Genomic DNA, 25,073 nt, shown 5'->3' with positions numbered 1-25,073 from the left:
ACTTCTCCAATCTTCTATCTCAGAATTATTATGCTCAGCTTATTAATAAAAAAGTAACGTGTAATTAAATTCAATAAGAAAATATTATTGTTAATTAGTCATTAAAAAAATTAAATATACTGAATCAATCTATCATTATAAATCTTTGAGGGATGATGATATATGAAATGGAATAAAAATAATTAAAAATAGTGAGAAAGATACTAGCTTTCAAGCGTATAATATTATATAATTCCTAACCAACTCATCAAATAGACCAATATTACTAACAAATCACGAGATTAAATTATTGGCCTTGTCGAAAGCAGAATATTTCAAATATTGTGATCTAGGTGTGAATTAAAAAAATAATTTTTTTTGAGAAAATGAAGGATTAGTTATGTGACATGTAATATATTGAGTTTTAAATTTTTATTAATTAATAATATATAAAATAATAGCTCCTGTCTATTTGGTACGATGTAACATATTTTTGGAAGATAGTTGTTGAAATAAGAATCCTTAACCGATTCAATAGTTAATCATTAATTGGAGGATGATTTAATGGGTTAATTAATTCAATAATTGCGACGAAACCCAACTTATGCAATGATCAATTCTATACATATTCCGAATGGTCTATTATACTTTTTCTTGGATGACCCAAGTAAGAGATCCGTCTCATAAAATACGACACGTGAGACTGTCTCACACAAATTTTTGCCTTCCAACAATGGAAGATCAGGGAGAACAAAGGAGATGACGAGGGAGTACTGGAACTACAATTCAAGTGAAGAAGTTTCACATATTTATTTAATTATTTTTTAAATATTGATTTGTATTAAAAAGTTATTAAATGGTCCATCGACTAAACAACTTGGACGTAATGTTTATGGGGTTGAGTTACTTCAAAATCATGATCCAACGATCATCGTTGGTTTTTTTTTTTTTTTTTTTTTGTTCAAATGGTTAATTTTCTTGAGAATGGTTAATATAAATGTTTATTTTATTTTTTTTTATTTCAAAAAAATATAGATTTCCTTTTAAAAAATCTAGTTTCTGTATTTTAGGCGTGCGATATTTGAAGAAAATTCAAAAGGTCGTAAGAAAAAAGATAGAATTTTTTAAAATATAGCTTCTGCATAAGTTTTTATGTCAACTAAATATACAAAATCTGAAAAACACATCGCAGAATTTGCAAATGCCAATTTTTAAAAATAAAATAAAATTGTTTGCTAGCCTTCCGCAATGCCCAACTACTAAAATTCGAAGTGCGAAAGCCGAACATATGGCCCATGCTCTAAAGAAGATGTGAAGTTGGCGGAACAGGTGAGCGTTAGATCAATCGTCAGGAGTTTAATTCTCTCCATCAATATCTTCTCGGATGAATTTGTCACACATGATTTGTACAGCGTGATTTATCTGACTAAAGTGATTTGCATGTTATTGTGTTAGTTAGAAAGTTTACTTAATGCGTACCGAACAGTAGCGCCCTGCACCTACAGATTTCCACGTCATTAACAAAAAAAACATATGGGTTCACATTTTCTCTGGTATATTATATTGAATTATTAAAGTAAATTAATTCCATTAAAATAAATAAATACTATGCTTATTTCCGAAAAATCACCAAATATATAATACGTACATTAGCCACTTTAACTAACATTTTAAGGAATTAATACCGAAAATATATCCTAGGGCTGCCAATTAGATATTAAAACAATAATTCAGGTTAGCTCTCTTTTCCATTGAAGTTCTCATTTTGATTCAATTATTTTTATGGATTTTTTTTTTAAAAAAAATTCAAGCACATTTATATCATATTTATGATTGTAATTAGAAATGGAGCGTATTACATTTAATCTGGATATTTTTTCATTAGGGAAGGATAAGGAGATACGTATTATTTGGAAAATTATATACATGCATGAACTTGTACAATGCTAGAAGTGCGTAATTTCAGAATAAACGGAATGATTCATGTTAAGATTGGAATTTGAACCTAACTCAACTCCAAGGTATTTTATTCAACCGATGTGGGAAACTAACACACCCCCTCGCGCCCAGGAATGAACATCTGGAGCGTGAAGTTTACAAAGGACCCAATTATTGGCAGAACGTGTAACCCAACTATGGACAGTACAACACGTAACGATGGAACATGAGCACTGATATCATGTTAATTAAGATTGTAACTTGGACCTAACTCAACCCAAAAAGCTAGTTCAAAAGAGGAGGATTGTCCAAGACCATATATACAACTCCCAGGTATTTTATACAACCGATGTGAAACAAGTAACAATTCTCATGTCATATAAATACGTTAATTATTATGTCAAATACTATCAATTACGACATCTAAGCATTTTATTCGAGCACACATAATTTTCCAAGTATATACACAAAACTTATAATTTATCTGTTAAATATTATTAGGTTTAAAAATGTCACTATAATTGGAAAAATAAAATTTTATGATAATCTGCCACATTATAAAATATATATATATATATCAAGTTAATGCCGATTCATTGAATTTACAGAAGCTGACAAATTTTATGATATATTACACATATGCAGTGCACAGTATTCAATTTTTTTTTAAAATATTTGGAAATTTTCAAATCGATACGAATTTCAGTTTTAATTTTATATATTTCAAGTTTTTTGATAATTTTAATAATTTTTCTCAAGAGTACTTATGTGACGTATACTCAACGTCAAATTAAACATGCCACCCCGCATGTGAAAGGCCCTTGACTTGACACGAAAAGGACAATCAATCTTTCATAATTCTGGATTTTGGTCGATTTTGTTTGTGGACATAACAAGCCGGTTAACTCGACCCCACTCTTGTTGACAGTGTCCGCAAAGATCGATCCAACTGCTCGGATTTTTTCTGATCAATTTTTTTTTTCAGAGAGATGGGCCCAGGATCACTCATGTGGAGTGATCTGTGTCGTTCATTGCTCGTGTATGCGAAACAATCCTAACAGGCCTTTAAATGCAAACCATGATAAATCTAAATTTTAAGCTCAACTAATTTTATATACTGAAAAGAAAATAAGCCATTGAAATTCAAGATCCAAACTTATTTTATTAACGAAGAAAGCAAAGGGTTCACAAACAAATTATAGCCGCTGCTGACAGTAGAGAACACAAATGCTTGCATTGGAAAAATGAGAGAATACACCACCAAATACTCATTATTTATTCAAGAAGCAAATCAAATCAAAAATAAGTTTTTATTTATTATGGAGGGAATTCTTGAACCAGATACCAGATTTTTTTACGGTTCTGGTGAGGTTATTTTTGAAGTCCACGTGACAAATACCAAATTTCATGGTGTAACCAGAATTCCACTCGTAACAATCCATGAATGACCATGCCAAGAAACCCTTCACTTTCACGCCTTCTCTGCAATCACGATATTAATCAATTAATTAATTGTGATTATATAATATTATTTTATTGTTCACTAAAATCATTTTTTTTTAAAAAAAGTAGTTTGCTTACCCAATGGCTTCTTGAACAGCCTTAAGATGACGATTGTAGAAATCAATTCGCTGTGGGTCTGTTACGCTCTCTTCTATGGTACCCTTGTCCTGGTCACCAATCCCTGATTAAAACATAACATCAAAAGGATTAGAAAATTAAACATCTTAACATGTATGTATACATACATATTGTGATGCAAATGTCCCGACGACTTATACGAATTAGTTGCTATATGAGTTTGTTGTGCACGGAGCGGACACATATGGTAATAGAAATTACATTAATAATAAAACATAAAAACCCACCGTTTTCTGTAATATAAATTGTTGGATTGTTGTAGTTATCCTTCACGTAGACTAGAAGCTTACGTAGTCCTTCTGGGTACACGAAGAAGGAACCCACTCCAGTCTGAAATTTATAAATTTACGTTGTATAATCAACAAATTGTATTTATTTACAAAAAAGATGAGGAATTCGATCGTATTCTTGATGATAACCTACCGGTTGACCGATGGGTACTCCATTTTTTGAAGCTGAAAAAGAATTAATTAATTAAGAAGACAAAAAAACACAACTTAATTATATATCTTATAACCAATGAATCTATATATATATATATATATATATATATATATATATATATATATATATATACATACATATATATATATATATGTATGTATGTTAGTATGTATACGTACTTGTAAGTTTAGCCATGTAATCTGTATTGCTGCTGACATTGATGGCATTGGAAGGAGAATAAGATGCATAATTCCCAGTATAATAGTTTACTCCCAGAAAATCAAAAGATCCTTTAAGATATTTTCTTTGTTCATCTGTGAAATTGGGTAATCGATTACCCAATATGGATCTCATAACTTTTGGATAATCTCCATGAACCACAGGATCTGTAAACCTGCAGTAAGATTTCATGATGATACAGAGTGTTGAAATATATTTCAAACTATTATTCATCTAGCTATTCTTTTATGGATTCGATCGAAACCCTTCAAAGTTCAAACATACTCTCGTTTATATTTCTTCAAATACTTGTAAATGCTTTATTCTGGAACTTTTGTTAACCAACTTCCCGTCGATATTTAATTCGGAATGAAACCTTCTGCTCCATTTCATACTACATAAATATATCGATTATATATAATGATTTAGTTAGCGAACAATGAAATTAAGTTTTATTATTATCATAAGTTTTTTGTGTGGCTAACTGCAGTTTTACAAATTTCTTGAAGGTAAGTCTGTAATTTATGAAGAATAATCGTTCATTACAAATTTCAGTATAACTAAAGATTAATTTTTTTTATCACTCACCATCCGAAGATGAAATCAGTTACTCGTTTGGCTGCGCGAACATCGGCAATGCTATTTGAATAAGGGGTGAACCAATGAGTCACCAAGGCTATCCCTATTTTACCTTTTTGACTTGCCTGTCACAATACTATTACAGACTTTGAATAAATATTGCAAATAACCACCAATAATTTAGCATGTACAATAATTAAAGAGTTGACGAGCATAATTCATCACAAAATAATATTTAATTTTACATAAAAACTTTTGTATGACTAATGACAGTATCATATATCAATTTCATAAGACGATATTCTATTTATTTCCTTCATAAAAATATTACTTTTGTCTTACAATCAATTTTGTAAGAAATTAAAGATATTTTATTTATGTCACCTATAAAAAAATTATTATTTTGTATGTCAAAAATATTATTTTTTATTATAAATTAATATGGACAGAGTTGATCCGTCTCACGAATAAAGATATGTACGTAATATCGTCTCACAAAATACCTGTCCCTATGGCTGAAAAAATATGTTTATGAAAGAATGAATTTTACTCACGCGCAAATATTATTGGAAAACGACAAATCTTTCAAATAAATCAAGCGTATTATAACCTGGAATTTCTCCTTGTAAACTTTGACAGCTTCAGCATGACAGAGGAGAAGATGATGTCCTACTATATAAGGTTCTGTTGCTGAATTTCCTTGTGGGCAATTTGCCCATGGGGAGCACCGATACGGGGCAAGGTGTCCGATGAATCCGCCGTCATAGCCGCCGTCCGTGAAAGAAAATGGCTCGTTCACTGTGAGCCAATACTTTACTAGATCACCAAACTCCTTGAAGCAAAGTTCCACATAATCTCTATAATCATTTCTGGCACAACATAACAAGATGTGGGTGGGGGCCGGTTCAATAACAGTTGATCGTTTTATTGAATTGCAAAAAATTAATTCAAAATTCATGCATGTATTGAATAAAAATAAAGAATGATGAAGAATTCAAGAAGATAACTAACACGATTAGAGGACTTAAAAAGCCCCTGTACTGATCTTCTAGTTCTTGAGGCAAATCCCAATGAAATAGTGTCACAAATGGAGTTACACCTGCGCAATAATTAATCAACCGTAACAGTAGTAGTAATAATAATAAATATAAAAGTAAAGAGGGAAAAAGCTGGTTGGTAAATTTAAGGGTTTGTAAATGAATTTAGCGTACCATTTGCTATGAGCTCCTTGAAGACATTCCTGTAATAGTCAATCCCTTTCTGGTTCACACCTCCGCTCAAACTCCCACCTATCATATAATAATAAAAAACCACACTTAATTTAATGAAATTCTACCTTTTTATCCAACTCCTCAAGCAATATTTATCCCTCGTTTCTTGATTTAATCATTAAATTTTTTTTAAAAAAAACAAAGAAATGACGTAATAAATCACGAAAATGGTACTCTAGTAACTGGTATAACTCTTACGAGGTAGTATTCGAGGCCAAGAAATGGACATTCTAAATACGTCGAGTCCCAGGTACTTCATTATTTTCACATCACCCTGTTAAAGACAGATTCCGTCAATAGAGTCAACATTTTTACACTTTTTTTAAAAAAAAAATTATCACCTTGTATCGATGATAAAAATCCATGGCAACATCTCCGTTGCTCCTATCCAATATTTTTTCTGTAAATTTGTCAAAATGTTACTCCACATGGAAACATGGATATTAACGAACAAATAAGACGAATCGCCCTTTCAAAATATTGATTTTATCCTTTCAATGGTAAATCCATACTTTTTAATACATGGTGTATATATATAATATGTAAGAAAAATCAAAGATGCTTGTCACCTGGTCCAACTCAAATTATTTCACATTAAATATACATAAAAAAGAAGATCAGATAAAATATGTAAATTTATTACTATTAGTCACACGATTAACGTTTCTTAATCGATTTTATAGAATAATATTCTATTTACGAATCATGCAATATGATTATTCAAGGATTCTTTTTCTTGCTGAAAGTAGAGGGAAAATTAAAATTACAACATGTATATAATTTCGTTTTAATAAAAATGTAAACTTTATAATAATGGTTTATCCGATCCTCCTGTCACATTTATGAAGATTGCCAATGCCTCACGATGCATTTATTTCTTATCCATGGACAACCAGGCATGGACAGAAATTAAGACGTACAACTATCCTTTTGAAAAGTAATTTATGACATTATGAAGTGGAATCTGTGGGTCTGAATTCAAAGGTCACACATATATTAAAGTTTTAATTAAAAAAAATATGCTATTCATATATATATATTTAATTCGTCTCGAATTATTTTTTACATGTTATTTTGCGCACACAAATGAGTATGTCATGGGTAACCATCGATCTATCTGTTCTTAAAATAAATCATCAAGTGATTTAATTGACACATTTTACCCATTAAATAATATAAAGAAAAGAAATATATTTATAGAAATATTTCTTTAAATAAATAAAAATGTAAACATTGAGAAATTAGACCTGGATATCTGTGGGTGAAATTATCCCATATGCTTGGTCCCTTTCCATCTTCAAATGCAGCACCTTCATACTATTATTATACGTAGACAGTTAATTAATCCAAAGTCGTGTAGCATTCGGGTTTTCTCTCATTGACATTTGGTGCAGTTTTCAAGAGTTTGAGATTTTATAAATCTGTATCTCGATCTCATTTAAAATATATAAAATGGATAGCTAGGCTATAGTATATATACTAAGTACCTGGTAGGCGGCGGAGGCAGCTCCGAACAGAAAACCAGGCGGGAAACCGCTCCGGCTGAAATTCGAGAGTTCGTATACGTATCCAAGTGCCGTGGGAGTGACCGATGAGCAAATGAGAAAGAGTAGAAGGGCTAGCATTGTCCCTGCAGGGCACCGCACATTCGCCATTGCTAGCTAGCTATATTTAGAAGTGGCAAAGCTCCTCTGTTCATGCCACTATAAATAGAGCCTTTCGAGTGACACCAGTGTTGATAATTCTTTTTTTAAAATAAAAACAATAATTTTATTAAAAATGTCCCACATAGACCATTCAAATATTCGTTTGGACAAGACGACAACTATTATATAATATCATTTTTATAGTTAAAAACAATTAAGAAGATGTTTGGACAATTGTTTTATAAAAAAAATAATTAATTGTAATTTTATTTTTCCTCATTTTTTTTTGTTTGTGATTTATTATCCGTTTGACCATGTTTTTTTATTTTAAAAATATCAAAAAATAATTATCAGTTATTTTATGAAAAATTTACTGGGAGAACAATTTTTTAAAAAACATTCACTAATAAAAAAACAGTTTATAAACTCAGAAAGATTACACCAAGTAATAGACAAACATTTTAATTAGGTTGATATACTTTTTGAGTTTATAAATTAAAATTAACATTGCTGTTCTCATTGAAAGTCGGAGTAACGAAAGATACAACATAAAAATGACTATCCTGATAAGTGGAAAAAAAAATTTATATAGCATCATGCACCTTAAAAACTTTGCCCCTTCCGTCGCCGGTTCTCAACGGAGTCGAGTCACATGAATTATATAAATTAGATTTTATACACTCTTTATTAGTAGATTAAATTTGAGAGAAATAATTCATTGGGTTCATTAATGATATTTATTTATCTCAACCACAAGTATTTTTCAATGATATTACACATGAGGGTAGACGCAGATAGAGCGACCTGAAAGATGCCCTGACTGATTGTTTTAATTTCTTTTATGTTTTTTTTAAAAAAAATATTAAGGGACATGATGCACATAATTTTATTCCTGATTTAAATACTATATTTTGTCGATTTGTTTTTAGACTAAGTTCCAATTCCATGCCCGTCGGTAGTCGACAGGTCCAAAGGAAAGGTTAAAATAGATAGTTTCCTCGTTCAGAATAGTGTTTATTGATCAATTAATTGAATATTTTTTATTTTATTTTATCAGAAACTTGGGGAAGAATGAGACTTCTTTCAATATTCGAAAATTAGTTTCGAAGAAGTAAGTTCAGTAACCGCCATATGCCTCTTATATATACAAAGGAAAACACGCTTATGCTTATGCTAAGAACGTAAAACGTAAACGTATTTTGCTTATGCTAAGAACGTATTTTGCTTGTTAATATATTTAATTGAATATATTATATTAAAAAAATAAAAAAGATGCGTTATTGAAATAGAATAAACTTAGTTTGGTAACATTGGAGTAAATAAACAGTCAACTTTCCATGTGTCCAGTGGATTGTACTCTGTTTTTTTCTCCATAAATAAATATATATCTCGTGTTTTTCAACAATATTAAATCATATCTCTGATCGAGATGTGTAGTTATTGACTTAACCATCCCATTTATTATTTCCACATAAAAGGCGGACACATGGATTACATCCAATTAATGATCCAGGCTGGCTTGGACCAACTAATGTAAGGGAAAACCATGTCCATCACAACGCGTGTAAAATAGTCTTTATTTGGTTTAGTAATTAGTGCATTGACAAAGACTTTTTACATAATTATAAAAATAATAATAATAAAGATGAATTAAAAGTTATAGAATGATCGAAGAACATACATCTCTATCAGTTAGCTATAGATAATACGTGGTTAATTTGAAATATCATTTAGATCTTTTTGTTTCAAATATGTTCCGATTTATTGATGCTGTGTGGTGGATGTCCCATAATTTTATTTGGCACGAGAACAATTACGTGGTCAGGCCTTACCTACGTCCACGGGAGAAAGATGGCCAGCTCTTGTTATTCAAATCACCAGAAAGTTTCTTACAAAGCATGCGATAAGAAACCAACATTCAAGAGTACACAATCAACACTATTCTCCTTGATCGCTTTTCATCTCGAACAGAGCATAGGCTTCACCTCGAACTTGATAACCTTTCTGCCTTTTCCTGAATAGTCTTCTTGCTGATCAAGTTGAGAAGTTCAGTATATCTCTTGTGTCTCGGTTGCTCAATGATCCTTCGCTTTTATAAACACGGCCAGATCGATGACTTTACCAACCGACAGAGGCGGATCTATAGCTTGGCTATACTGAGCTATAGCCCAGCCCCTTTTTTTTTAATACTTCTTAAATTTTCAGTCCACTCATCAACAGCTCAACCCAGCAACAGGAACAACTTCTCCTAATTTTCACCCCACCCATGAACAGCCCAGCCACAGCCCAGCCCAGCAAAGCAACAGCAACATCACATTTTTTAATGTAATTCATAAATTATTTTTCCAAAAATTTTAATAATTTTCTTCTTATTTTATTTTTTAAAAAACCCCAGCAAAGCCAATGTTTGACGTTCTATATTGAACGAGATTTAGCTAAACATATTGATGTAAATTATATTATTGATGAATTTTATGTTTTAAAATTTCGTAGGGCACAACTTCGTTGAACGTTATAATGTAATTTTTTTAAATAATATATAGCTTATCATTTTGAGTTCAAGCCTCCCAACTCTTATTCCTGGATCCGTCCATGCCAACCGATATACCAGAAGCTAACAGAAGCGTAACTGACATAACCAACCCAATGGCTTGTGACACCCCCACTGATTCCTTGGTCTATTCTTTCCTTCTGCTACTCCTCATATCATTGTGAGACATCAGCTTTTACCTCAACAGGCATAGTGGCTGAAAATCTGCCTTCTCAGAATATAAAGAGGTATGAGTAAGAAAACATTTTTATATGTCAATTCCATAAGCTGCATTTCTCGATTGCTCTTGAGCCTTCAGTAATCTCGGCTTTACACCTTTATAATAAGGCTGCATTTTTTCACTGTCTCAATTTGCCATCTCTTCCCAGTATTTGCATGCGTGAGATATTGTATTGAACACATATATGTATATAAAAGTTGCTATATATTTGCATTTTCTTCCGAGATTTCCGTTTCAGCCACCGGGTTTATGAAAGAGAATGCTCAACAAATTTATTTACTGGAAAGTTCAATTGGCTGAAGTATGACAAGCATGCAATTGTTTTATGGTTCACTTATCTTGATTATTTTAAATTAGTTATTTTCTGTGCCTAATTAGGTAGGTCTTTCCTCCAGTTTTAGTATTGGATAGGCACAGCCACACAGACCCAAGGTGAATTCTTACTTCATCTTGCTTTCAAATGGTTATAGCTCCGACCACTTTCACTCTTCCTTCTCTTTTTAAATTTCTCAAAGTTCGTTTTATTTTTTTTTTCTCTACAGAAATAAGGATGACACTTTTGCAATTTTCCGAGATCGAAAGGTAAATTTATCATCACATTGATTATGCAATTCTGTATGTGTGGTTCTCAGCATACACACATGTAAATACGTATACAAATCTAAATTTTCAAATGTCATCGATTTAGTTGTTTCTGAGACACATAACTTTGATTTTTGGTTGCTTGCGCATTCTGATACAAGACGATGCTATTGACATCTGTTGCACAATATATGGAACGACTTTCGTAAAAACCAATGGGTGAACAATCCTTAAAAAATGATTCTGGTCCAGCAAATTGAGTAACCTGACCTCAGTCCTTGGATATTTGCATAAAATCTCACGATGCGTTGCCAATCATCTCACGTATTGAAGATGTGAGAAAGGTGAAACCTGGTTGTTTGCTGCACAACACTGGTGCTTTGGATGCTGGTGTGTGTTTTCTTATTTGTATTGTGATGGTTAGATTGGAAATGATGTACCAAAAGAATGCACTTCAGAGGATTGGAATGTCAACCACGGGCAAAATATTATAGTAGTTTCTCTTCACAAATCGATTCGTGCAGTTTGAAAATGTTATAAAGAAATGTAACGAATTTCTCATGCAATTTAGTTTAATTATTTTCGTTGTTTGGTGTGAATCCATCGATCACTCTTCTTTACCAATTAGTTTGTCTTTTTAACAGCGGTTGAAGGTATGTGTTGCAGTGTTAGAAACATGCAAACTGGATAATCTATGCTTCTTTGGGGTTAACACACACTAAAGAATAAAAACTCTAATATATAAACTATTAATTATAAATATTGATAATTAAGTCTCAAATGAAAATTGTCATTCAAATTATGTTTTATTAAAATGGAGAATTGGTTAAATAACTTCGGTCAACTTTTTTTTTAAGAAAATTACATCTTCAAGTGTATTTGAAATATACTTTTCTTAAAAAAAATAGTTAACCGAGGTTAAAAAATAAAATACCCCGATGCGGCTGTCTTTGAGTAATGAATGAGTCTCATGTGACAGGTCAACTGATAAGCGCAAGAATTGCACTTAATTTATATGTTAATCTTTTTTATCTATGCTGATTTCGAACATAATTACGCGTGGTTTTTGTTGTTTTGTGTCGTGCAGGAGATAAACAATTAGTTGATGTTTTAGAGCAATTATAGATGTTTTTTAGCGTGAAACCGCGGCGCATCATTGCCGAAGTATAAGCGCTGAGGCGCTGCCCACACAGCACCGCAGCGCCTAAAAGTCAAGATTCAAGCACTTAGGCGATAAGGAACAAGCGCCGCGGCGCTAACCTTCATAATTGACCGGCGCCACTTCCTCAGCGCTGCAGCGCTAATGGCGGCGAAACAAGATTAAATGGGCTTCGACTCGCGCCCTAGACGGGGATATAAGAAGAAATCGAGGGTTCAGAAAAGGGAGGCCATTTTTGGGAGAAAATACAGAGAGGAGAGAGCGAGAGCACGCACGAGACGAAGATCTGGAGTCTGAAGATTGATCACGAAGACGAAGAACGGCGATTCTGGGGACAGAGACGCTACTTCTGATTTGCTTTCTAATCTTTTACTCCTTTCATTTCTTGTGTAGCGATGTCTAATTCTTTAAACATGCGGTATTTTTATTTAGATTTCGTCATGAACTAATTTTTAATTCTAGAGGATGATGTAGCTTTGTGGATGCGATAATTTGACTCAGTTTTTGTATGATTGAATTCCTTCTCGTTTAATTGTGTTTTTTTGTGTTTATTCTACTGTAATTTACTGGCCATAAATTGTGTGTTGTTTGACTAATTCTACAACTCGGGAGGCGGACTAGGATTATAGATCATTAGAAACAAATCGTTGAATGTTTATAGTGTTCGGAAGGCATATAAATTTAGCGAGGCTTAGGTAAGAACATTGTTTGCATTTATCCATGTAACTTATATTTTAATTAGGAATATTAGAATCGAAGTTTGATTGATACAATTTATTCGTCACTTAGAAAATGAGGAATAAAACAAGTAAGTGTTCTTGGCTATTAAATAATTAGAATTCATGAATATAAATTTAACTGAAAATAATTATCGTGAAAACTTAATGAAATCATTTCTCTAGATATTTTCTCTCCTTGATATTTTCCTCAATTCGGCGATTAGTTAATAATTTCGCAATTCTTTAATTCAAAGCAAACCAACTTTTTATTGATTTTTCTAGATAAAATTGAGACTATTTTAATTACAAGAATTGATATACATTTATATGCACACTCCTCGTGGGATCGACACTTGCACTCAAAAATTCATTTTACTATAACTTGACATCGTGCGCTTGCGAGCAATCAAGAAAACACGCAACATCAACCCTACTGATATTCACAATAAAAGTAATACTCCTGACATAAAAAGTAATACTTTTTCATGGATGATCCAAATAAGATATCTGTCTCACAAAATATGACTCGTGAGCTCGTCTCACACAAGTTTTTGCCTTGAGTAAGTTGTTAGATTGAATTTTCTATGCGTGTATGACTTGATATGCTATTATTATATATTCAACTTCACCCAATTCTAATTTCAAATTGCATTAGTTGTTTGTCAATCTGATCAATTTTTAAAAATTGAATGTAAACATCTCAAAACAATTATAATTTTAATTATAAAATAGGATTTAAAATTTAGTTCCATAAGAATTCCAGAGGGCATAAGCTACTTCCAAATAAAAAAATTGTGCACAATTATGATGTGACATTAGGAAAAAAAAAAAGGAGACGAAACATCATGCACATAAAACCCTTGATGGATTTTTTTTGAGTCTCTTTGGTCTCGTGAAGAAGAGCCTTTTGAGAAATTTATGATTTTTACATGTAACTTTCAAATTTACTAAAACAAAATGATTTTTATTAAAGTTTATTTCACTTTTAAATTGTTTTTATTGAACTAATTTATGTATCCGATGGATCAATACATCGTGTCTCAAATGCATCTCATCCAGTTGCGAAAGCTGGGCATATATAACAAATGACTGAAGAAAACTAGTAATACTTTGTCCAGTGCAGCATGTTCTATAAAAGCCACCAAATTGGCGGATATGAAACAAATAAAGGGTTCATAAGAGAACTTGTAATCAAACAAAGGTCCACATGGAAATACCAAATTACCAGCTTCATCACTGTTGAAATGCCTCAGTTCAACCTTCTCCTTCTAGTCTCGCGCAGATCGCGACTATCAAGGTCGTTAAGCCGTGCCATAATGCTTCTTCTTCGGGAAAAATAAGGAGAAGATGATGATGATGGGGGCACCAGCAGACCAAGCTCATCACCACTTCTCCGCAACATGGTGTGCACTAGAGAACCAGAAACTTCAGAGGATGGAACAGGTAAAGTAGAGTTGATCTCTCCACTTGAATCCGGAGGATGATGTTCAGACTGCACCACAGGAACATTCCTAGTAAATGGATTTCCAACAGCAATTGATGATATTCGTGAATCACTTCGTAGAAACCGATTGTTGATAACAGTCTCCAAGTCTTCAACCAACCTTTCCGCGTTACTCAAAGCAGATGAAAGGGAAGAAAGAGATGCAGCACTTTCTGTTAATACTCTTGAAACTTGCTGGATCCTCTCACGCCGGCTTCCAGTTGCTTCGGCATTTTGCGCCTCCTGAGAACCTGAGTCAATAATGGGAACCGCACCAGCAACTTGCCCGTGAGCCTGATCGCCCATAGCACCAACACTAATCCTAATACGCCTCAATGCTTCCGAAACAGGAAGATTGGACACACCACGAGTTAGGCGTTGTTGCCTAACACTCTCAACTCTACGAGCTCTAGGTCTTGGAGGTATCTTCAAGCCAGATTCCAACTCAGATACATGCTCGCTACTATCATTTCCATAAATTGGAATTACCGTGCTATCCGATACCTCTCCCTTACAAACTGGGCATTCCTTCGAAGTTGAATCAATATATGATACCTGATAAAAACACACCCAACAAAACAAGTGACCACAACAAGTTAAGACAGGCTCCTTAGCTAGATCCAGGCATATATTACAATCGTAAAAGCTCCCACCTTCCTTGTCAACCTTCTTGACCTCCAAATTCATCTCCAATGCCTTCGCCACCAAATGAGAACTATCTCTTTTATAACCTTCACCTCTCCCAATCGTCCTTTCTAGACCACTTCCATCAAGAACAAGTCTCTCACCATTCAAATCAACCATTAATTCACCCGACGAATGACCAGTTTCCGTGTTATTTCGAGCTTGTCGCCACCTCTGGCGTTGCCTTGCTCGAGCAGTGACAGCCTCGAGCTGTCGAATCCTCTGCTCTATCCTACCATGTGCAGTTTCCAACTCATTCAACAAGAAACCAAATCTTTCAACCGAACCCACCGGTGGGTCCACAGGTTCTTGATTCAAATCAAGATCCATCAAATTATCACCAATCAAATTTTCATCGCCCATCTCACGCAAAAGCTCGAACTTCAAGATTAAAAAAACCGACTTTAACCCAAGACAGGAACTAGGACAAAAACACAGTTACTAAATATTTTACTCCAGAACTGATTCTCAGAAACCAATGAATTTTTCTATCTAATATCTAATAAATAAAAAGGCTAAAAAATCAACCTTTGATTAACAAATATAGAGGGTCCAGAAAACCCATTCCTTGAAAAAAAGACGAAAATTTTAAATATTCTAACGCCTTTCTTGGGATATAAAACTAGCACGAGAAAAGTAGACAAAGCTAGAACCTGGATTTTTTCCCTTCATCTGTATTGAATCCCCATTGTCCCTTTTTCCTTTGATTTTTCTTCCATCCACTATTGATTTGATAAGCGGGATTCCCAATTCATGTGTTTAAAGAGAATAAAACAGCGGAATTATGGATTATTCGGGAGAGACTGCGAGAGTGAAATGAGAAAACAAGCGCAGCGGCCAAGGTTAAACAAGAAAGTCGACGGTGAGCTGCGAGCGAGACTGTACGCGTGTTCTTATGAATGTGCCCAAAACGCGACTTTAAGTGCAATCAGAATTTAGAAATGGTGGTGGCCCCATATTTCATCATCTTCTCCATTTTAAATTTCTAATTCTTAAAAAAAATTAATATGTAAAATTTGTAATTTCCTTCATTATTGTTCGCTATATTTTTAAATAAAAATAAAATTATAAAATAGTTTTTTTTAAAAAAATTAGACTATATTTTGCTGATCCAGAAGGTTCCAATTCACTGATCCATGAATAAATTAAAATTTGTTAGTCATAATTTTTAGTTAAACTTTCAAGGGTTGAAGCCAATTTCCAAATGTGATCTTATCAAGTTTTCTAATTTATTTATTTTTAATATTTTATTTTGATGAGAGAAGACGTGACATTTTCCAACAAAATAAAATAATTTGTCCCCCCTCCATGCTCTGTATTAGTAAACTCATTATTATATTTTTTAAAAAATACATCTATAATAATCGAGAATTTAATACTGAATAATATAAATAATTTAAAGTACGCGCATGTGATAGCATAACATGAAAAACATCGAAGTGATGGTGAGAAATAATTGAACGGGTATCATCACTTTTCCTTGTCCTTAATATTTGCCATTAAAATGTTTTTGCTATTCATGTTTCCACCGGAGCGCTCTTGGCCCTTGATGTTTTTGAAATGGACAGTTTTGGTCCCTCTTGGTAGCTCCATTAATTAATCAACGATGGGACTAAATTAGGCGTTTAAGCTCGTTTACGCCATTTTTTCTTTAATTTTCGGCCTAATAACCATCCCTATTCCACATTTTAATCTGTTAACTTCACATTCTCCCAACTGGAAGGTGTTTGGTATGTAACACCCAAGTGTGATCACTAATGAAGAAATTGCTTCTCCAGTGTAGGCCTTAGGATGATTATTTGATAATCCAACAATCACCCAACAAACCAAACGCTGTTTACGGTATTAAGTACAAATACGAGTGAAAGAACAACCTCATTTCAATGAGGTGGACGGACTAAGAAGCCAAAAAGCCACATAACAATGGATCCAAGGATCCATAATATGCCAAGTAACACTACAAAACCTGCCAAAATAGTGAGGAATGGAGGCCCTCGGGCAGTGTCACTGGTTTTTGCGATGTTTGATTCCTCTGGTGGATTAGTGTTTGAGGCAAATATAGTACACCACCTCTCTTTTGCTTTAATTCTTGCTTCATTCTTGAACCTGAGTAGGAGAAACAATGTCAACTAACAAGCTCTCAGCACCACAATGAGATCAATAATAATGAGGCTTAGCGATGTTTTTTGATGTCTTCCTCTTAATAAAATGTTCAGTTAATGGTCAGTCCAACTTTGATGATATTTGATACTCTTGATGGGATAGACACCAACCTATCCACATGTAACAAACCATAAATAGCTGTTCTTAATTACTATCTGTAATATTCTGTATTTCTGACCTAGTTGAAGTGTGGTTGGATTCCAAAAGATGACATTTACGAAGAAAGATGACGGCGTGCCCTTGGTTGAGGAACAAAACCAGCATTTGGCTTTAGGCGAAGCCAAGAAAGGTTCTTGCGTAATTCACAAGTGATTGAAAACATAGGAACTGGGCTCAAAAGTTACATTTTTAGATAAACTTCAAACGCTTTTATCTTTTATCCCCACATAGGTCGTGGATGGAAGAGACAATCTTCAATTTGATATCACTTCTGAAAGAAATGACATTATATGTTGTAAAGGCAAAGCCAAAATAGCAAAATTTTGTTTTTGGAGTAAAGTCATGTACGCAATATGCACACATATACAAAGACCACAAAATGTTTTCATAGATATTGGTAGAGAATTATTCTCATCCAAATCATAGGAAAATGACATCTTATAGAAAAAATTATACTCCTTATTTTTTCTATAGTACACAACTGCTCGCAAATCTTTAAACAACTCCAAATTCTATGATAACATCCTTCCACAGTTCTGTAAACAGAGTTCCCTCCACAATGTCCCTTGAAACCAATTTTTTCATTGCAAATTTCCTTTTTTCCTTTTTAAAGTAGGAGTTACTTTTATTCCCCAAACTCAATTAAGATGATTAGAACCACCACTATTAAGGTTGTAGGTGAAAGATGCTTGATAACTGGCTACAGCAATAACTTCCCTCCAGTAATCTAGTTTATATTGCTGGTTTATCTTTTTAGTGCAGTAATACCACTGATGTATAGTTAGCAAACCATCCAATGATATAAGGTGGTGAAACGCAATGAAACCGCAAACAACATGAATCAGCCACGGCAAGACTCCAAATTCAAAATAATGGATATACAAATAACCACAATCGATCAAACTCTTGAAAGACTGGAAGTAGAGTTGGATCAGCAAGAACATTCGCCTCAAATGCAAATATTCAAAACTAATGTCATATTAAAAGTTGAAGTTTTGACACTCCAAGTACACTACGATTTAACCGCATTCAAGACTTGATTAATTCACCACATCATTAAATCAGTTCCAAACAACCACTGAAATTCAAACTCCGATAACTTCGAACACCAGCAGTAAATTGGAAATAAAAACCACAAAATAAGCTCGAATCACCAAACCCAGAAGCCCTGAAGCAAAATTCAGGTAACTTAACAGGCTGAATCAAGCTAATTTGAGGGCCAACGGTGACAAATGTACCTTTTTTTCACAAGGGCTACAGATGTAAAGAAGCCGTCAACGTACGGCGCCGCCAGAGTTCCGGCGGAGAGACGACGGAGGGTCGGGACAGAGTAAGACGCTGGTGCAGGAAAATACAGAGAGGCCATAAACTTGTTCTCTTCCAGAAAAATGTCACAAAAAAAAGGCCGATGGGGAAAGGGTAGAGTGACTTTTATTGAGTTATTATTGTGCGGATAATTTCCACCGGGGAAACCATTCAAGCCGATGCTTCATGTGGGCAGTGTCACACGTGGTTTTGATTAACAAGATTCTCTATTTTAAAAAAAATTAATGGATCTCATATATGTGTCGTTAAATTTGAGCTTTTGACATGTAGCTATGGAAAACTACGTGGCACTCCTTGATTTTGTTCTAAAAAAGCTTTTTAATTGACAATAATGTGGTTTTGTGGGTTAATTGATTAATTGGATGAGATAGTAACTTGGTTACATAATCTTATAAATAATTATGAGATCATTTATCTTTCTTGTTAATGATTGTGAATGAGAGGATTTATTTACAACTCACTTTTACAGCTATTGAAAATGGACCAGATTAAATAATAAATCGAACATTGTTTAAAAGAAGCTCATTTTTACTAACTATTTCCCACATCTTTTCAATTACCAAAAACAGTTAAAAATTATCGTATCTATGTCTTCGAAATTTCAAGTTCAAACTACTTTCTTGCAGTAACTTTCAAGCCACTCCATTGTGACACTCTTTGCCCTCTCGAGCGCCAATCCAAGAGCACGGTCCCATATTAGCTAAACGAACGAAAACAAGAAAAAAAAAAGAGTTCAGAGAACTACAACAAATTTGGAAAGAAGAAGACTGTAAGAAGGAAGAGGACAATTGGACAAACCTGAGCAAAAATGCCAATAGACCTCGACACACCAAAGAGAGCGGTGTAGTATCTGTTTACAATATTGAACAAAACCACAATGCTGGTATCGTATTTCTTATCATCTTTGGAAAGACAAAAGTATTCGGCATAGAAGACGTTAATAGTTTTTATACCTTGCTTCTTGTTAGACCATAGTGATTCAGCAACACTCCACTATGAGCAGGGCCGATCCTAACAATATTTAGGCCTGAGTTTAAATTTTAAAAAGAGGTCTCTGAATCATAATATGTGTTCATATTTTTTTTTAGTTATATGGCAATTTTTCAAATTAAATCAATACGACAAAGACAATATAAAAACTAAAGGATAAAAATATCAAACATGTCCAAAATAATCACTTAAAAACAACCCGCCTAACATTTTTAGAGCTACAAATACTAATCAAGTCTGTATAATCAAGTTGTTCAATAATTTCTTTCTCAATCGATAATATAGCCAATCTATTCAATCTTTCTCGTGATATGGTTTATCGGAGAAAAATTTTGATGAGCTTTATCTTTGCGAAACTTCGCTCTGTACTTGCTACTGTGATCAGGATAGTTAACAAGATTTTATAAGTAATATGAGCATTTGAAAGCCAGATAAGCATTACATCCATCAAAATTTCAGTCAAAAAGCTTAGATTATAGATACCACATAAAGCCCCGAAAAAAGTAAAAAACTACAATAAAAAATTAGAAGCCCGAACAAAGCAAATACAAGAAACTAGACTTATAGCTCCTCACGGATCTTTCAATCAAACCTAGAGACGACGCAACGACTGAAGTCGATTAAGGCTTGTCTGCAGATGAATATTGGGGAAGATTGAGGAATACACATAGATAACATGCTAAGCAAGTTCTATTTAATAAATACTTGGTTTTGGGCTATCTAGTAACTAGTATTATATATAATAATTTTTTTAAAAATTTTTGGGTCCCCAAAAAAAGATGAGCTTGAGTCATTGAACTCATTTGTTTCTTAATAGACACGGGCACTATGAGCATCTACATTTGGCCAAGGCTTTTTCACCTACAAATGTCAGATCCAAGAAAAAAAATGTCGGGTGATGAACCACATTCACTTGTACAGTGGCATGAGAAAGAAGAGTCGTTTCAGTGGAGATTTTTCTCTCATTTATTTTTTTATAAATACGTCTTATTACTTTCTTTTCTGTTTTTTTTCGATTTTTTGAGTCACATATAAAATCTTTATTTAAAAAAATAAATAAATACACAATCACTAAATTTTTTCAACTATTTTCCAACAATTATTTCCATATAAACAATCCTCCCTGCCTTGCCAAGTTCCAACAGAACAGGTTGCACAACTTCATAAAGATTTCGAAATCTGTAAGTGGTGTTAGTTGTCGCACATCGGTTGGATAAATAACCTGAGACTTGCAAAAATAGAATCGGACAGTCCTCCCCTCCTTGAGCTAGCTTTTGGGGTTGAGTTAGGTCCAAGTTTCAATCTTAACATAGTATCAAAGCTCATGTTCATGGTTATGTGTTAGATTGTCCATAGTTGGGTCACCCGTTCTACCTAGACTTTTCAAATTGGGTTAGGCCCGTCGGGCCGGTACTCCCCCTATAAAAATTGAACGTGTTGAGTTGATAAAATAGCAGCCCGTTTGGAGGCGGACCAAATGGGTTGAGCCCGTTTGGGTTGCGGGTCAAGACGGGTCGAGCCCAAACGGGGCGGGCTGGCCCGCCAAATTAAGATAAAATTTTATATTTTTAAGTTTATATAAAAATTAGAATAAGTTTCATTTGCCTCCATGTCTTAGAACAAATATATTGATAATTTACTCTTAAACAAATTTATTAATAATTTACTCTTAGAATAAATAAACATAAAGAAAATAAAAAAAGAGAGAAATTTACAGATATACATAAAGAAAACAAAAGAGAAGAAATTCATGTAAATTTTACTCATGAATCTTAAAATAATTTTTAAGCATAACAGTTTTTTGTGAACCCAAGAGCGGTTTCGTTTGAAGTCCGATGAGTTGCAGTGAAATTTTGTGGACTATGTGTATTGTTGAAGACATAATATTTTTTAATTATGTGTATTGTTGAAAACATAATATTTTTTAAAATTTACAACCGTCTCTTTCCTCGACCTTATGTTCTCTTCCATGTCTCGATCTTCATGTTTGGTTTAAATACTTTACTTTTTATGGATTATGTTGTATGCTTTCCTAATTTTTTATTTCAATATTTTAAAGTATTTTATAAAACTATTTGACTGAAATATATTTTTATTCTATGTTTACTGCGATATTGTTTAGCTTTTTTTTTCTTTAAAAAAATTAGCAGGTCGGCCCGTCTAACCCGCAGCACAAGATGGGTTGGGCTAGGGTTGACCATTTAGAATTTAGAGGCCCGCCGAAATGGCTGGTTGCGGGCTGGCCCGCCCCGCCAGCCCGTTTTGACATGTCTAGTTCTGCCCATAATTGAGTTATTTGTAAACTTCACGTTCCAGCTGTTCATTCCTGGACGTGAGGAGGGGTGTGTTAGTTGTCCCACATCGGTTAGATAAATAACCTGGGAGTTGTATATATGGTCTTGGACAATCTTCCCCCTTGAGCTAGCTTTTGAGGTTGAATTAGGTTCAAGTTCTAATCTTAACTTAAATAAAAAGGAAACAATATATTATATAAAAAAACAAGTCAATAAATATTTGAAATAATTACATAAATAATAAGCGTCTATCTATTTTAGAGGAAAAAATATATATCAAATTTATATAATCCAGTTTTCGGATTATTTCTTTGGCAAAACTCAACAACATAGCTGACTCATTTAATCTATTTTGTGATATTATTGATCGGAAATAAGTATTTATTAATTTCAACTATCGTGTTTCTGCTTATGCAACAGTTACTAGGATAATTAACAAAATCTTATATAGAATATAAGTATTTGATAATAAATCATTCAGTTTTACCAAATAATATGACATCTTAAATTTTTTTGAAATTCTACACAAAACTTCATCAAAATTATTAAAGACTAACTCCTTAACTTCTCCAAACTCAACAAATGTCCCAAAGTTTCTTGATATTGTTAAACCAACCTGAAAAAAGAGTCGAGTTGATCAATACAAAACAGAAAAAATGGAAATACCCTTCTTTTTATTTGATAGTGACAATTTTTTTTTTTCATAGTTAGCAACTCACAAATATATACGTTGAACCCTTCAAGGACCTGGCCTTGATACGTTCCTGCCTCATAAAAAGTCCGACCCTAACCTACGAGGGACAACGGCTATTCAACTCAAATCAATACGAACATTAGGCTCAGTTTGGTCAGCAGCAGGGAATCTTGGCAGAAATTACGCAGGGATCGAGTGTCGCAAGGCGTAGTGTGGGAGTTAAATTCCCCTATGAGGGGGAGCCTTGTGCGCGGCGTAGCCTAAGGTCGAGCTGCTGGTAGTTGGCTGAGTCACGAACATTAAATATGGAAAAAAAATGAAACAGCTATTTTAATTAAAATGTTTATAAAGATTGGAAACTATTTTATTCTGTATATCTATATTTTTATTATCTTACTAAATTGAGACATTTAAAATAAATAATTTTTATGTCTTGATTGTTTATAATATTTTTCTCAAATTACGAACATTATATTTTTTGTTTAATATAAATGTCATTAAATTCAAGATTATAATAAATTTGTATCTTATAAATACTTCTTGTCTTTGTCTATATTTTTAACTTTAAATTAAATAATCGTATTATCTATAACGTAAAATTATTATAAAAACAAATTTAAAGTTTAAAATGTAATATAATATCTCGAATTAACAAAAATTAATTTATTTAACACTAAAATTTATGTATGCAAAGCATCGGGCGTGAAGTGACAATAGTATATATAAAAGCATAACGTCTTTCTAAATATACCGATATTACTTTTTCTTGTCCAAAATTCTATTCAAAAATAAAATTGATATTATCGATAAAAATATATGTATATTTTAAAAATTATGTCAAGGGTTAAGTCAACATTGATTAAATATTTTGAGACCACAAAAGCATGTTTCAAAAACAAAATTTAACGATTTCAATTAAATATGACTATATCATAAATATCTCAAGTCAATTTAGATTTAATATCTCGATTTAAATATATGTCTATAACATGAATATTTTCATTACTCGTGTACAACTTCCAAAACATATTTTTAATCATATTACTTACAAAATCATCATCCACTACACACACAAATTTTTAAATATCTCAAGACAGTATTGGTTAAATAACTCAATCTGTACATCACAACAAGAGTGGAATATTATTTAAATTGTAATAAATAAAAATGTAAATCTCTAAAACTACTAAATTTTTGTAATTTAATGAAAAATTATATTGTATAATTAATGGAATATTTTGATAATTGATGAGGAAAACTTTGACTTGCAAAAAATTATCAAATTATATTTATCTTAGTTGAAGAGGAGATTTTTATCATTGAGTTTTGAACTCGATGTTTCTACTATGAGATCGGGTCGGGCTTCATCCCATAACCTCCTATCCTAATTCTCGTCCCAATGAGAAGTGATACTTTTTTTTCTATCTATCTCATATCCGGAAATATCGAAACTTGAATATTTGAGATTTCATCGAGTAAAAAGAAGATATCTCGAAAGTTCAAAATCTCATCAGAGGAGATGATATCCCATAAATATAAGAGTGAAAACAACAATGTGTTCATTTCATTGTTCTAAGATTAGGCTGAATTATAGAAAATGATGATAAACTCACTTTAATTTTGTATAATTTTATTTGAATGATAATATTTGTGTATTGGTTTTTTTCGATGAATTAGTTAATCATTTAAATTTAAGCCCTAAAATCATTGTATATGAACAAACTCATTTTAAATACGTTAATCAATTTTTATATGAGCTCCGACTCAATATTTTTTTTATATTTAAAATTACAATCTTCTAATCTGATGTGTTAATAATATTGTAATATTTTTTCAAAAAATTATTAAAATATTTGGGTCGGTACATGATATTATATTTTCGATCCATCTCCCGACATTGATATGGACCAAAAAAATCTTGAACACTCTAGTCGGTGTTGGTCCCACGTGCGGAATTTGAGATAATAAAACCCGAAAATAAAGAATAAACTGGACACCGAGATTTACGTGGAAAATCCCTAAAAATAATTAGGGTAAAAACCACGGGCAAGATGAAAAGAATTTCCACTATAATATTTTGTGGTGTACAACTCACTCACTGTGTTTCCAAAGAGAACACATGCTCTCTTAATACAGGAGAACAAAACACCTCACAAATATTATAAAACTAAGCACTCAAATGTTTATAAGATGAGAGAAAACTCGAAGAAGGGATGATTTCCAAATGAAGAGAGGAGCTCTATTTATAGAGCCCTTTGATCGTGTGAACACACGTTAAAAACGCGTTATCTAAATTTCAGGGAAATTTCCATACGCATCTTCTCATTTATAT

General features: G+C 32.8%; 2 protein-coding genes and 1 long non-coding RNA gene across 3 annotated transcripts; all 3 read right to left on the bottom strand.

The window, feature by feature from the left end:
* Positions 1-3,053: 3,053 nt before the first annotated feature.
* Positions 3,054-7,799, bottom strand: LOC140826695 (beta-glucosidase 13-like). Its single transcript, XM_073189200.1, has 13 exons — positions 7,559-7,799; positions 7,319-7,388; positions 6,413-6,471; positions 6,270-6,345; positions 6,012-6,089; positions 5,812-5,899; positions 5,411-5,669; positions 4,810-4,925; positions 4,182-4,396; positions 3,982-4,013; positions 3,786-3,888; positions 3,499-3,601; positions 3,054-3,399 (listed from the first exon to the last, which is right to left on the bottom strand). Exons 1-13 carry the CDS (start codon positions 7,724-7,726, stop codon positions 3,228-3,230), a joined length of 1,539 nt encoding a protein of 512 aa, XP_073045301.1. The 5' UTR covers positions 7,727-7,799; the 3' UTR covers positions 3,054-3,227.
* Positions 7,800-14,197: 6,398 nt separating this feature from the next.
* Positions 14,198-15,478, bottom strand: LOC140826833 (uncharacterized). Its single transcript, XM_073189344.1, has one exon. The coding sequence runs from the start codon at positions 15,476-15,478 to the stop codon at positions 14,198-14,200; it is 1,281 nt and encodes a 426-aa protein (XP_073045445.1).
* A 1,417-nt stretch (positions 15,479-16,895) lies between these two features.
* Positions 16,896-18,940, bottom strand: LOC140826693 (uncharacterized). The gene is made up of 2 exons (XR_012116858.1): positions 18,676-18,940; positions 16,896-17,221 (listed from the first exon to the last, which is right to left on the bottom strand). It is a non-coding gene; the product is annotated as an uncharacterized lncRNA (long non-coding RNA).
* Positions 18,941-25,073: the final 6,133 nt, after the last annotated feature.

Source organism: Primulina eburnea, chromosome 3 (assembly GCF_022965805.1).
Source record: "Primulina eburnea isolate SZY01 chromosome 3, ASM2296580v1, whole genome shotgun sequence".
In the NCBI taxonomy this organism is placed as follows: domain Eukaryota; kingdom Viridiplantae; phylum Streptophyta; class Magnoliopsida; order Lamiales; family Gesneriaceae; genus Primulina; species Primulina eburnea.
The sequence above is the reverse complement of the archived record's forward strand: the minus strand, read 5'-3'. Positions and strand labels throughout refer to the sequence as shown.

Coding starts and splice junctions, on each gene's coding strand:
- LOC140826695 (XM_073189200.1), bottom strand. CDS start 7,726: ATGGCGAATGTGCGGTGCCCTGCAGGGACAATGCTAGCCCTTCTACTC. Junction 5,670..5,811: donor TTTTTAAGTCCTCTAATCGT/GTTAGTTATCTT, acceptor ATGTTGTGCCAG/AAATGATTATAGAGATTATG. Junction 3,602..3,785: donor AATTTATATTACAGAAAACG/GTGGGTTTTTAT, acceptor TGTTTTAATCAG/GGATTGGTGACCAGGACAAG.
- LOC140826833 (XM_073189344.1), bottom strand. CDS start 15,478: ATGGGCGATGAAAATTTGATTGGTGATAATTTGATGGATCTTGATTTG.